Below are 13,776 nucleotides of genomic sequence, written 5' to 3' on the forward strand. Positions count from 1 at the left end.
ATACCCGTAATTGATCTAGTGCTATTTCCTTCACTGGAATTGCAGTAGGAAAGTTAATACTAAATTCAGGATTAGTTGAACTCACCGAGATCATCGTTATCTTTGGCGGAGTTGTGTTTGTCACAATCTGCTGGAGTAATTCTGTCATTATTAGTACTTGTATCTTTAATACCGATACTTTTGTCATATATTTTAGTCATCATTGAAAACTCTAAATCAGATATAATTCCATCACTGAGACTCGCTGATAACGAGGACAATTTCGAGTATGTTACCGTCGTTGTGTGTAATTTTAACATGTAATCGGATAATTTTTCATTCGTGCAAGTACATATTTTTTTTGCGATGATATTAAGCACACCTGCAATAGTTGTTGCTGCTGAAATACAAATAGTTACAGCTACTGGTGCCATCATTGTCACCGCTGATAATATAACACCTGTTCCAGCAACAACAGCGGATACTGAATAAACAATCACATCAACGATAACTAATCATCGTCGATATTTTTTTACTTTTACTGTATACTGTTCGACCCGATCTTTTAATGCTGCCTGCCATTCACGCGCTTGATTGTACCTGTATTGTGCACCGTCCATATATTTTTATGCAGTAACCAATTGAGGTGTTTCAGCTACAAATTCCAAACACCATGAGTAAGATGTTGCGTTTAATGTTTTATCAGCTGCTTCCAGAATAAAAATTTATTCAGTGGAATGGCGCCATGGATACGTTGTAAATATCTCAAGTCGCGCAGGACTAAACACAGACAACGTGTACATGCCAGTGACTGTTGCGGTATATGTAATGGTTTTATTTTGCTGCGACCATGTGCGAATCCCGATGATACTGTGCATACGATGTTGGTAATATGTCCGGGAGTTATTCCAGCTGGAATTTTAATCAAACTGGTTTTATTAACGATCTCAGGAATCCCTGCTACGATGTCTTGCTGTGTTTGTTTAATCGTGTCGAGGTTCGTCTTGATATCAACGAGATTTATGTCAACGGCGTGCGGAGTGCTGAAGAATTTATCTATAGATTCATCCTTTTTTTGAAAATTTCTTCGAAATCTTCCAAAAGCACCTACGTGAACGTCATATTCGGCCTGCAACGTGGATAATTTACCATCTACGGTGTTGTAGTTGACGTCGACATATTTTTTTGTTGCTGCGTCTTCATCGGATGTTGGATCTCTTAACACTCCTATCTTGTTTCCGTTCATGCTGAGTTCACCTGTCATTGTGTCGCCGGTGTTTCTTACATGATTAGCAACACTTTTTGCAATTTCATCTCTAATGGTTGCAGGCGATATACTTGAATCTCTGATTCTACCGCCATTGGTAAACACAGGAATATTATCCGTAACTGCACCGAGTACTCGTCGAACTATATCATTCCATTTGATATTGCTAGTTTTTAGTTTACCATATCGATCCTGAAAAATAACAACCTCATCTGGGTCGACTCCAGCCAGGTTCATAATATCAGCGAGGTCATCCTTAGTCGTGTACTTTGACAGATCAACGTCGCCGGGTTTTTTCTCAACACGTGAAGAAGATCTTCTTCCATAAATATCAACCATTATATAACATCTAAAGATCTGTTTAAAACACTTTACGTGCAATGAATCGGTTGCTTGTATAATCATGCATGACTTTATGTGGCGGTTTGGATGATTTTGATATAGCGTTAAGTACATTAATTACTTCACGGCCGCATATTGGTGATCTATCATTGTTTGTGTGGGTAGCGTTGAATACCAAACTCTAAAACCAGAGGTTCTTGTGTGAAGTGGTGCAACATACTTGATAAATTCAACAGGTGGAGCTAACCCGTATGAATCAAAATAAATGATTCCACGTGGATCAACCGCGTATGATACCCAATTAGTACCAGGTCCTGAATTTGAGTCAAGATTAATAATACCCGTTTCGAGTTTGTTCGGTTGTTTTGGTAATTGATCTCGCATAAAAACACCTCTAAAGGCTTTTATTTTTAATTGTTTAGCAGCTTTTATCAAATCAAAATTTGATGCTGGAACATCTAACGTGGAAGCCTCAGACCTTTTCCCCAGCAAGATCCCGGTAATCTTAGGCCACGTCCCTTTTTTTTTGTACCCTTTTCCTACTGCTTTCTTTAGAGCCATTCCAGCAGCTGTTCCAACAGCACCTAACGCGACTGCTTTTGCTACGGCTGGAGCGGCAGCAGCTATTAACGCTGGAATAGCCGCAAGAAGTGGAAATATACCACCTATTTTAACCATGTCCTTGATGGCACTCGGAGAAAGATGGAATTGAACTCCTGTTTTTGATTCCGGGGCTTTATTGAGATGTTTAATCTGATTATTTGTCAATGATAATTTGTTTGGACCACCACCAATCTGATCTCGTTTTAGTGATATTTTAGTCCCGCATTTATTGGCGGTTTTTTGACCTGACCGGGACTCAGAGTAACATTAACATGACCATACGACATTTTTATATAAAATATATTTTTCTGAATAATTAAAGATTTTCCACTGGTGCATCAGTGACTCTCATTCGACCACTACCACCTTCAAGTAACATGGCTTTATCACCGATTATGACCGTGATTGCTCTATAATCAACACCACCTGTATTTAATGTTGCTTTAAGATGTATATCAACGACAGATTGTTTTGATAGATCAAGATGCTCTAGTGGAAAGTAATAAATCGGATATAAAGTTTTAAAATCTAATTGTGATATTTGCAAACCAGTATCTATATTTTGATCACGTCCCATGAATGACATCAAACGATGATATGCACGTCCTATATGATTTTGTTCATAAGTTAGTTGTAGATTCTCTGTTGGTTCTTGTTGTCCGTTTATCCGTAAAGAAATATCTGTGACACCTAGTTTATCAAATATCATATGAGTACGTTCTTGATTACCTAAACGATCGATAAAAATATGTCCCGGTGCAGAAACACCCTGTTGTGATGCTATATGCCATGTGAACTGACGGTTAACGTTAGTTTGTATACTATCTGTGCTTGTTGTTAACCATGGCAACAAAGATTTACCACCAGTGTCCATGAAAGAAATTAATTTTTGTTCTTCTGCGATCGTTGGAGTCATTACCGGCATCCACAGTAAAAGTTTCGATAGTACTACTTTACCAGCATCACCAGCAGGTCTCCACAGAGCATCGTTATCATCACCTTTTCGCACAAAAACAACCATGTGTCTAGCTCCAAAAATGACCTTTCTAACATTTCTACAAAATCCAAAAATATGCGATAGTGGAATTGCACATGAAAAACTTCTATTAGCTCCTAGCAACATACTTTTACGTGCTGTAAATCCCAAGTTGAAATCTACGTTAGAACCATGAACTATTGGCCACACATCGTCATCAGCGTTATCGGCAAAATTTCTTGGTTGTCTTATATTATGCGGATTATCGTTGGGGAGATTAGTATTATCTTTCACAAACATCATTGTAGGACCTGCTGATCTTGTATAATCATCAGAATATCTTGCTAATCCTATTATTGTTGTAGCAATGTCTACATCTTTCTGAATTGCTTCGATATTTTTTCCATCGATCATAAAAGTGGCACTATCAAACAGTGCCATGATCCCGTTGTTGACAAAACCAACTTTTACTGTATCTAAGTAATTAGTATCATCCGTTTTCACAATTGTACCTTCTACCTCAAGAAAAGCCTCAGCGGGTAAAAAGTATCTACTTGTGTCATGAACTTGTAGTTCAATTCTTCCACGTTGATTTGGTATTCGTGCTTCATAAGAGTAAAACTGATAATCACGTACCGATTCATCTTTAAGGACAGGTGCCTCCATATCAAATGCTTCATCGGATACGCGCTTGAACATTTTATTATAATTATTTTCGTTTAACACAAAAACCAGGTTTGGAAACTCCACTCCCTGATATCAAACTTGAAATATTATTCCCTGGTTCACCGAGTCCTTGATCTGCTAACGCCGCTAGTTTTTGATTTGCAGCCTGATTTATTATTCTACTTACATCTGCTGGCATAATTTCAGTACTTGGTAATTTTACTGGTGGTTGTTGTTTTCGTCGCAATAATCGTGATAGTCTATCTTTGATCGCCGAAAACGCCTTACCACCAACATTGACAATTGCTCCAGGAGCTTTATCACGAACAATATCAATAGCTTTCATCAATAATTATTTTGCAACGGGTGCTACTTTGGGGGCCATCCTTTTAAATAATCCCTGTATAACATCACCAAGTCCATCTCCGTAAGTAGCTCTGTAGATTGGTAATTGTGAGTTTACCGCTCTGACCTGCACGGGTTTACGATGATTATTATGTATGATCATCCTATTTTATTTGTTATTTATCTAACAATTAGTCACTGTAATCATCAGCAAGTTCATTGATAAGTTCTCGGTAAACTCCGATATCCATGATACCACCTTGAAATAATCGTCGACAAATATCAGCTGCTTCATTAATTATTTCTGGTGAATTATTTCCAGCACGTTTTCCTCCTAGAACTTCTAACCGTGACACATCATTAATGATATTATGAGGACAAACAAAATTACCTCCGAAACCACTACCAGTAGCTCCTTCTTCTGTTGTATCTGTGTCTTTCTTAGATAAGGATCTTCTTGCTTTTTTAAGATACTTTTCTTTAAATTTCGACGAAGAAGACTGTTGTTGTTCTGTTTGTTGCAGAGGTGGAGAAGATTGTTGTTGTTCTATTTGTCGCAGAGGTGGAGAAGATTGTTGTTGTTCTATTTGTCACATTTCGAACTAAGGTTTTATTAGTATAATTGGCCATTACAGAAATAAAACATCTCAAGGAAACGTTTATTTGTAAAAATCTGGACCTTTCTATGAGATGATTTTATTTTGTTTGTTTTATTTGTTTGTCGGAATTCTATGGTCTGTCTGCCCTCTCTGCTGCTAGATGAAACAAGACACCCCCTAACAAGATGAAACAAGACACTCCCTAACAAGATGAAACAAGACACTCCCTAACAAGATGAAACAAGACACTCCGTAACAAGATGAAACAAGACACCCCCTAACAAGATGAAACAAGACACCCCCTAACAAGATGAAACAAGACACTCCCTAACAAGATGAAACAAGACACCCCGTAACAAGATGAAACAAGACACCCCCTAACAACCTACACAGAGATAACATAGATTAACAATTTAGACATTGAGTGGAACCTATTTTTAGCACACTGACCAGGTATCTTATCAGGACCTTTGTAGCCTGATATGTATCTTCTCTTGACCTGTGTACCATTTGTATCTTCTCATGATTTTTGTATCATGATACATATTTTATGACCAGTGTAACCTGATATGTATCTTATCATGATCTGTGTACCATGATATTTATCTTATCAAGGCCTGTGTACCATGATATGTATATTGTCACGACCTGTGTACCATGTTACATATCTTGCAATGACCTGTGTACCATGATACATATCTTGTCATGACCTGTGTACCATGATATTTATCTTATCAAGACTTGTGTACCATGATATTTATCTTATCAAGACCTGTGTACCATGATATTTATCTTATCAAGACCTCTGTACCATGATATATATCTTGTCATGACCTGTGTACCATGCTATGTATCTTGTCATGACCTGTGTACCATGATATGAATCTTATTAGGACCTTTGTGTCTTGTTGCATATCTTGACCTGTGCACCATGATATGTATCTTTTTGTGGCTAAGTGTGAAAGCTTGTCAATAGCTTCCCTTTTGTCTGTGGTTCTTAATTTGGCTTTCCCAGGTTCTTCCTCAACCAGGTATACTGACAGTCATGTATAGCCTATCATATGCTGAAAAAGGGTGTTATACCAACAAAAAAAAATCTTATCACAACCTGTATATCGTTATATGTATTCAATCATGACCCATGTATCACAGTAACATATCGTGTCCTGAATCTGCCTTATCAAGATGACCACACATTGTGTCAAAGTCTCTGAACAAATGATACCTTCGTTAGGAGCATGCGCTAATAGATCAGATGATACTTTTGTTAAGACTCAATTGTCCTAATTTTTCTTGTGTAAACATTAGTGGGAAAGTGAGTTGTAGCAGTTACTTTTTCATCATTGTCAAACAGATTTCTTAGATTTTGGTCAATGTTATTTTATTTGGAAATATTTCCAAAATCATTTCTACTTATGGACTTATTCCTCCAAAGTGGAATAAATTGTTATGAAGCTAAAACAGTTTGCTTCTTTAACCTTGGGAGTCAAGGTCACTGGGTTCAAAGGTAATGATGGAGGTTTAAAAAGATAATCGGTGGGATTTCGGATTTACAATGGAACACTTTTGATGATGATACAAATACAATATTTTAATGATGAATGGCTTTAATGAAAAAAGAAGCATGGTTAATATCCAAATATTGGATCAATTAATGCAATCTGCACAAACTAAATAATGAAAATACAAATAAGTGACCTTACACAGTACAAGAACAAGAGGTGAATGATTCACAGTGATTTCACAATGAAAGAATGATGTGTTTTACTCAGATAGTTAAACTGTGGTATTTTACTCACATAGTAAAAATGTATTCACTCAAATAGTGAAAATGATGAAAACAGAGGGACAGATGTACAAAATATCTTTACAGTCCTAAAAACACAGTTGTATTACAAACCTCAAAGATTAGCCCATGGCTGAAAGATTACATGTATGGAGTTACACACTCCATCACCAGCGCACTTGGCTACCAGTCACACTGGTCAATCAAGCAGTCATTATTATAGGTTGGTTAATCAAGCAATCAGGATCCACCAATCTCGGTCAGCAATGCCTGATCACCTGCTAATTGACGAGCAACACTGTTTACTCAGCTCTATGGTTGCTATGGTTCAGCTTCACAGCTGATATGGTCAACTTCTATGGTTAGCTCTGCAGCTGGTACCATGTCGACTACAATCACTCCGATAGCTCTGATCACTCTGGTCATCACTCTCATCACTCTGGTCAGCTCAAAATACATCAAACACTGTGTACTATTCGTGATGCAGACATATACAATTAAATGTAATGACGCTATATATGGTAAGCTACACAGATTACATTATCATCACAATAATTACAAAGCAATACACAAATTCAGAAGTGAACCTAACCATGCCTGACAAGAATCATCCGGTATTAAACGTTTCTTACAAATGCAACTTTATATATTGCTGATATAAATATCTTGCTAAGTCACAAAAGAGAATAGAAAATATTTGCATGATACTACATAAGCTGAAGCTATGTAGAAAATATACAAAAATAAATGTGGTAGTACAATAGTTATAACTTATACACAAGAAATTAATATTTCTTAACTAACATACCTCTATAGCTGAATATGTGCAAGTCCTTAAAGTATACTGCTCACTGACAAGACATTCCATAATGTAAAGATTTAGTCTTATGGTGAGGTATTTATACACAGACGATGCCACCGTACATTGCCTTTGCACTAGAAGTATTTGGTTCTTCCCATTGAAAGCACTTTGCACGTGTGGCATAAGATGAAATCTTTGTAGAATATATATAAATCACCCTTGTGTATCGTCGTACACAAAAAACGAAACCCGAGTACGTGCATTTAATAAAAGGATTTATACAGTTCCGTGACAGGAGGTTTAGGCTTGGCATGCAGACTCTAGTCTACTCCCAAGTCGTTTGTACATATGCATTAAATTGAAAATATGAGATGCAAGTGAATATTGATGTCTGTTATTTTTCAGATCAGCGCTTTGTTAGATTCCAGTGGTGTACCTCAGGAGCTGAAGTACTACCTGCCTCTCTTTTGTGAGGTTTTGTTTGAAAGTCCTGTGGTCCGAAATGGAGGTGAGTATCAGCAAAGATCAATTAAACTTCAGATTCTGAAGCTGAGGAGGAGTATTGAGATAGGGCCCATCTATATACTCATGTATATGAGTGTAATGTAAATAAGTGAGTTAATGTTGAGTGTCCTGTAACTAGGAGGGGGAATGTTGAGATAGAGTCCATCCATATACGCATATATAAAAGTGTACTGTAACTAGGAGGGGGAATGTTGAGATAGAGTCCATCCATATACACATATATAAAAGTGTCCTGTAACTAGGAGGGGGAATGTTGAGATAGAGTCCATCCATATTCATATTTATTGAGTGTCCTGTAACTATGAGGGTGGAGTGTTGAGATAGAGTCCACCCACATAAATATATATTGAGTGTCCTGTAACTGTGAGGGGGAAATGTTGAGATAGAGTCCATCCATATTCATATATATTGAGTGTCCTGTAACTATGAGGGAGGAATGTTGAGATAGAACCCATCCATTATACACATATATATTGAGTGTCCTGTAACTGTGAGGGGGAAATGTTGAGATAGAGTCCATCCATAGACACATGTATAAAAGTGTAATGTAACTAAGCTCCTGCACCAAAAAGAGAACAATACAACCTGTCATGGGAGACAACATTTTGTTGGAAGATGTAGTGGTCTCTATAGGCAATTTTAACAGGTATAGATTGTGCCAATCCTTGTAGAATTGTTATCTCACTTGGGGGGGGGGGTGTAGAGAAGGGGATAGAACTTGATAAGGTCATATCTTGGAAATATATTGAGATGCTTTCAGTAAAAGTTAAACACACAGTTACAGGATGTGAAAAGTGAATATATGTTTGCAAACAGTATTTTCCTCTGTAAAATAAATGCACAGTAAACATTAAGCTATAAGGAGTTTTCCCAGCTAACAATAGCCCATAATTTGTTTTCCCAACCTGTGTTAACTCATAACGGACATTTTCCTTTTCCCAAATCACATTAACATTAGGGCCTGATACCTCCCAATTTTTCAGTCCTATCACTATGATGTCTGCAATGTGGCAGTTTATAGTGATGTCTAGCACTGGGGTATCATGCCACAGACACGTAGCATGATGTCCCACCCAGTCACATTATCCTGACACCAGGCTGACCAGTCCTAACACTAACATCTTAATGCTGAGTGCCAAGTGAGGCAGCTGTTAGTACCATTTTGTAAGTCTTTAGTATGACTCGGCTGTTGTTCGAACCCACAACCTTCTGCTTCCGAGGCAGATGCTCTAAGCACAAGGCCACTGGAAATGGGTCTATAATGTCATTCAAATTATAAATGCATCAGTTGGTGCAGAAGACAACAACAGTTGATCAATAATTCTGATATAATGGGGGAGTGTATCCCCATTTTTAGGTGGGCATAAGCCCAATAGATCGATCACATAATACCATAACACCATCAAAGAAAATCCAGGCAAGCCAGCCAGCCAGTCATCCATATCACCATCCTAGTGACCATTGGTCTTACTGATAGGTCATCCATATCACCATCCTAGTGACCATTGGTTGATCATGTCAACAACATCTGTGTCAACAACATCTGCCTACAATTATGGGAATCTTACAAATAGATCCATTTGTCTTGCCATACATATGGCCATGTAGGTATCTTACTGAGAGATCCATCTGTCTTGCCATACATACAGCCATGCATGGATCTTACTGATAGATCCATCTGTCTTGCCATACATACGGCCATGAAGGGATCATACTGAAAGATCCATCTGCCTTACCATACATATGTCCAGGCAGGGACCTTACTGGAAGATCCTTCTGTCTTGCTGCACATTCAGCCATGCAGGGATCTTACTGAAAGATCCATCTGCCTTACCATACATATGTCCAGGCAGGGACCTTACTGGAAGATCCTTCTGTCTTGCCATACATACGGCCATGAAGGGATCATACTGAAAGATCCATCTGCCTTACCATACATACGGCCATGAAGGGATCATACTGAAAGATCCATCTGTCTTGCCATACATACGGCCATGAAGGGATCATACTGAAAGATCCATCTGTCTTGCCATGCATTCAACCATGCAGGCATCTTACTGATAGATCCATCTGTCTTGCCATACATACCGCCATTCAGGGATCTTACTGATAGATCTGTCTCTCTTGCTATATATACAGCCATGCAGGGATCTTACTGATAGGTCCTTCTGTCTTGCCGTACATACAGCCATGTAGGGAACTTGCTGATAGATCTGTCTCTCTTGCTATATGTACAGCCACAGCTGGACTGTCTTCTACACAGCCAGCTACCAGACCAACCATTCACCAGGCAAACCAGCTGTCAGTCTGGCAGTGGCAGACTTCTGTATGTTCACTGCTTGTCCACAGGGAGAGCTAGTGATGTTTTCATAGGGATGGAATTGAGTCTTCAATGCCACCTGGCATGCCTTCTCCAGAGCTGCAAGTATCCTGGATTGGGTCTCAATGCACAGTGTGAGTAGTTAGAAATGTAAGATGATTCAAATAGGACAAATCCTTGGTCAGCAATCAAGTGATAGATTCTGATCAAACTGAATCTTAGACAGCTATGTTCATGGGTGTTCCATCCCTGTTTGGACCATCTGCTAGTACAGTTAAGATGTCTTGTTGGTTCAAAATGAAAATGGTGCCAATCAGACATTCAGTATAGCCATATGATAATCATCTTGAAGATTTTGTTATTGCTGCTCCTTCTTAATGGAAAGTTATATTAATATTGGGTTTTCACCAAAAGAAAATTCATGGTATCTAGCTGTTCCTGAATGGAAATGGTGACAGTCTTACCTCAGATATGGCTGTCATGATGAAAATATTGAAAATCTTGCTACTTTTTCTCCTGAATGGATAGCAGTATCAGCATGTAGTTTTCAGTAGTCTTCACATGGTGTCTGTTTTTCTTCTAAATGAAAATGGTGCCAATCTTTTAACTGTATGGCTGCCACAGTGGTTAATCTGAAAATCTTATTGCTCAAGAATGTCAGAGATGGTTACAACTATTAGCAGTTACAATGATGGAAAGTCTTTTCTTGATCTCCTGGACATTCTATCAGAAGTGTCAGTCCCTTCTTGGGACTCTTGGTTTTACATATTTGGGTGTTGTTTGATAAGCCTTTACTACTGTCATTTTCACTGCTGGAGGGTATGTAAGTTTGAAAATAAATGGGTCAAAAACCTGAAGAAATGCTTTATAATGCAAATATTTTATTTGTATTGTTTAAATACCCTCTTCCAAGCATAAAAATGTATACATGTTATATATTGCAGTGTGGATTTTCATCCAACATTATGAATGCAGGCTTATGGAACCTGCCTAATAGTAGTTGAGTGCTACCCAGGGTCATTGCAAGTTTGTGCTGGACAAAACAGCAACATGGGCAAGCATCACATTTGGCACCCCCATTCAGAAAAAGATGTCACAAACTCAGGAAAATGGTACCTTGGTTGGTCAACAACCCCATACAATGGCCCTGGTCCTACCTGGGAAAGAAGCATTTTGATTTGGGGGTCAAAATATCAAAAGTTAAAGTCATTGTTAATGATTTGGGGTCAAAAGGTAATGGGTCACGGTGATTTTGACTTAAAGAAAAATGGGGTTTGCGCTATTTGTTCTAATTAAGTTTCTTTACCAGATTTTGTGAATGTTCTTAGAGTAAGGAAGAAACCTTTAGATTGTGATGTTTAAAGGTCAAAGGTAAAGGTCATGGTGAACCTGTTGGAAATTAATGGTTTACACACAGTAGGCTTGTTCAAGACCACAAGGTCATTCTTTTATCAGTAATCTCCAGTCAGCCATGCCCTACTAGTGAATATGTACAGGGGTATTCAACATGGGGTAGGTTATAATGTACTGTTCACAGACCTCCTGTTAACCAAACTTATAAACTTAATTCCACTGTTACATCATTACTTATGAACTTGAATGTCACATTATGTGCAGCATTCTACAGGTCACAGACCTGGTGTAGCCTGTGGACTCTATGTTGTACATTCCTGTGGTTAATGACCCAGGGGTCAATACATGTTAGAATGGAATGCCTTTGTCATGCCTAGGTCTTTCACTACCCAAAGGAAATTAGCCCCAATTAAGATTGATCTTTATCCCCCCAAAATTGTGTATCTAACATATACATTTATGATTGGATACAGATTTTAAGTTATATTAGCCTACGTAAGTTGTACCAGTGCTGACCTCAAATATTTGACATTTAATGCATAGTCTATATATAGAGTTGTACCAGTGGTTAGCTCAAATATTTGACATTTAATGCGTAGTCTATCTAAAGAGTTGAACCAGTGGTTAGCTCAAATATTTGACATTTAATGCATAGTCTATATATAGAGTTGTACCAGTGGTTAGCTCAAATATTTGACATTTAATGCATAGTCTATATATAGAGTTGTACCAGTGGTTAGCTCAAATATTTGACATTTAATGCATAGTCTATATATAGAGTTGTACCAGTGGTTAGCTCAAATATTTGACATTTAATGCATAGTCTATATACAGAGTTGTACCAGTGGTTAGCTCAAATATTTGACATTTAATGCATAGTCTATATATAGAGTTGCACCAGTGGTTAGCTCAAATATTTGACATTTAATGCATAGTCTATATAAAGAGTTGTACCAGTGGTTAGCTCAAATATTTGACATTTAATGCATAGTCTATATAGAGTTGTGCCAGTGGTTAGCTCAGATCTTTCATTTTAATACCAATAGTACAGGTCGTTTAGTTTAACTGAATAATTCCAGCCCACCTCCCTACTTTTATTGACTCTTGGACATAGAATAACCAACTAGCCATGATGATGCAGTGCACAGAATGGAATACTGCATTCTTAATGGTAAATTGAAAATGACACTAAAATCAAACATATGATGGCAGTTGTTCTCATTTGTGTGTGGTGGCCATCAACAAGTTTTGAGTACTCAGGGCCAAGTTGGGTCTGACACTTCAAGTGTTTGAGTCTTATAATGAATGCCTGTTGCAGCCCTAGTATATACAGATCACCCACCCCTAGTATACACACAACACCCACCCCTAGTATATACACAACACCCACCTTTGAAAATACCATTAAAATGAGTGCCTGTTGCAGCCCTAGTATACACACAACACCCACCCCTAATACACACACAACACCCACCACTAGTATACACACAACACCCACCTTTTAAAATACCATTAAAATGTTTTTCAGGCTATGTATATACCTATATAATCTCTGTACAATATGTAGACATTTCACTTTAATTTTTGTATATTTCAGTCTTGATGTCTCATGAGGAGGTAATACAACAGCTTCATGCTGACACCCTGGTGACCGAGGCCAGTTTAGGCATACAGGGGAAAAAGTTTAGCTGTGGCTACATTCCTCAAGTTGTGCAGGTCTTATTAAAAGTGAGCTTTGAACTGGTTATTGTAATGCCAACATTTATATTGTAGAATTGCAGTAAAATTGGATGACTTAATTTTTAAGTCTATCTCAAAGTTCTTGTTTTCATTATTATTCTGAATGGTGGCACTGACATGGGGTTTTCACTTAAACACTTCTTGCAGTATGTAATTGGTGTTGAATGAAACTGGTGCAGATCAACCATAAACAGATCTGCACTTTTCTGAAGGATTTTAAAACCAGTCCTAGTTGTCCTTGGGGGCAGGCCAAAGGTCATTGCTTTTTTTGTGTGTACTTCATTGAATTTCTGAAAATAGTGACTTAGAGATGTACCAAAGAAATTTTGTGAGACTGTGTCAGAGGTCTACCATCATTCTTCAGAGTCATCGCTTTAATAGCTTGTGACAGGTTTTGTAGGGAGCCTAAAAAGAACATTAATAAAACCTACAATTTTATTTTAACTTAAACAAAGTTTTAAAAAACTTAAATT

At 37.8% G+C, this 13,776-nt stretch overlaps 1 protein-coding gene across 1 annotated transcript in view; it reads left to right on the top strand.

Moving 5' to 3' along the window:
• Window positions 1–13,776, top strand: part of LOC149777645 (uncharacterized protein C05D11.1-like) — a 104,878-nt gene that overhangs the window by 49,478 nt on the left and 41,624 nt on the right. The window contains exons 14-15 of the mRNA XM_089938705.1: window positions 7,771–7,873; window positions 13,161–13,291. Of these exons, the coding sequence (XP_089794831.1) occupies window positions 7,771–7,873; window positions 13,161–13,291 (234 nt within the window). The remainder of the gene's footprint in view (window positions 1–7,770; window positions 7,874–13,160; window positions 13,292–13,776) is intronic.

This window comes from Sinohyriopsis cumingii, chromosome 17, assembly GCF_028554795.1.
Source record: "Sinohyriopsis cumingii isolate HCF-2022 chromosome 17, ASM2855479v2, whole genome shotgun sequence".
NCBI classification, from domain to species: Eukaryota; Metazoa; Mollusca; class Bivalvia; order Unionida; family Unionidae; genus Sinohyriopsis; species Sinohyriopsis cumingii.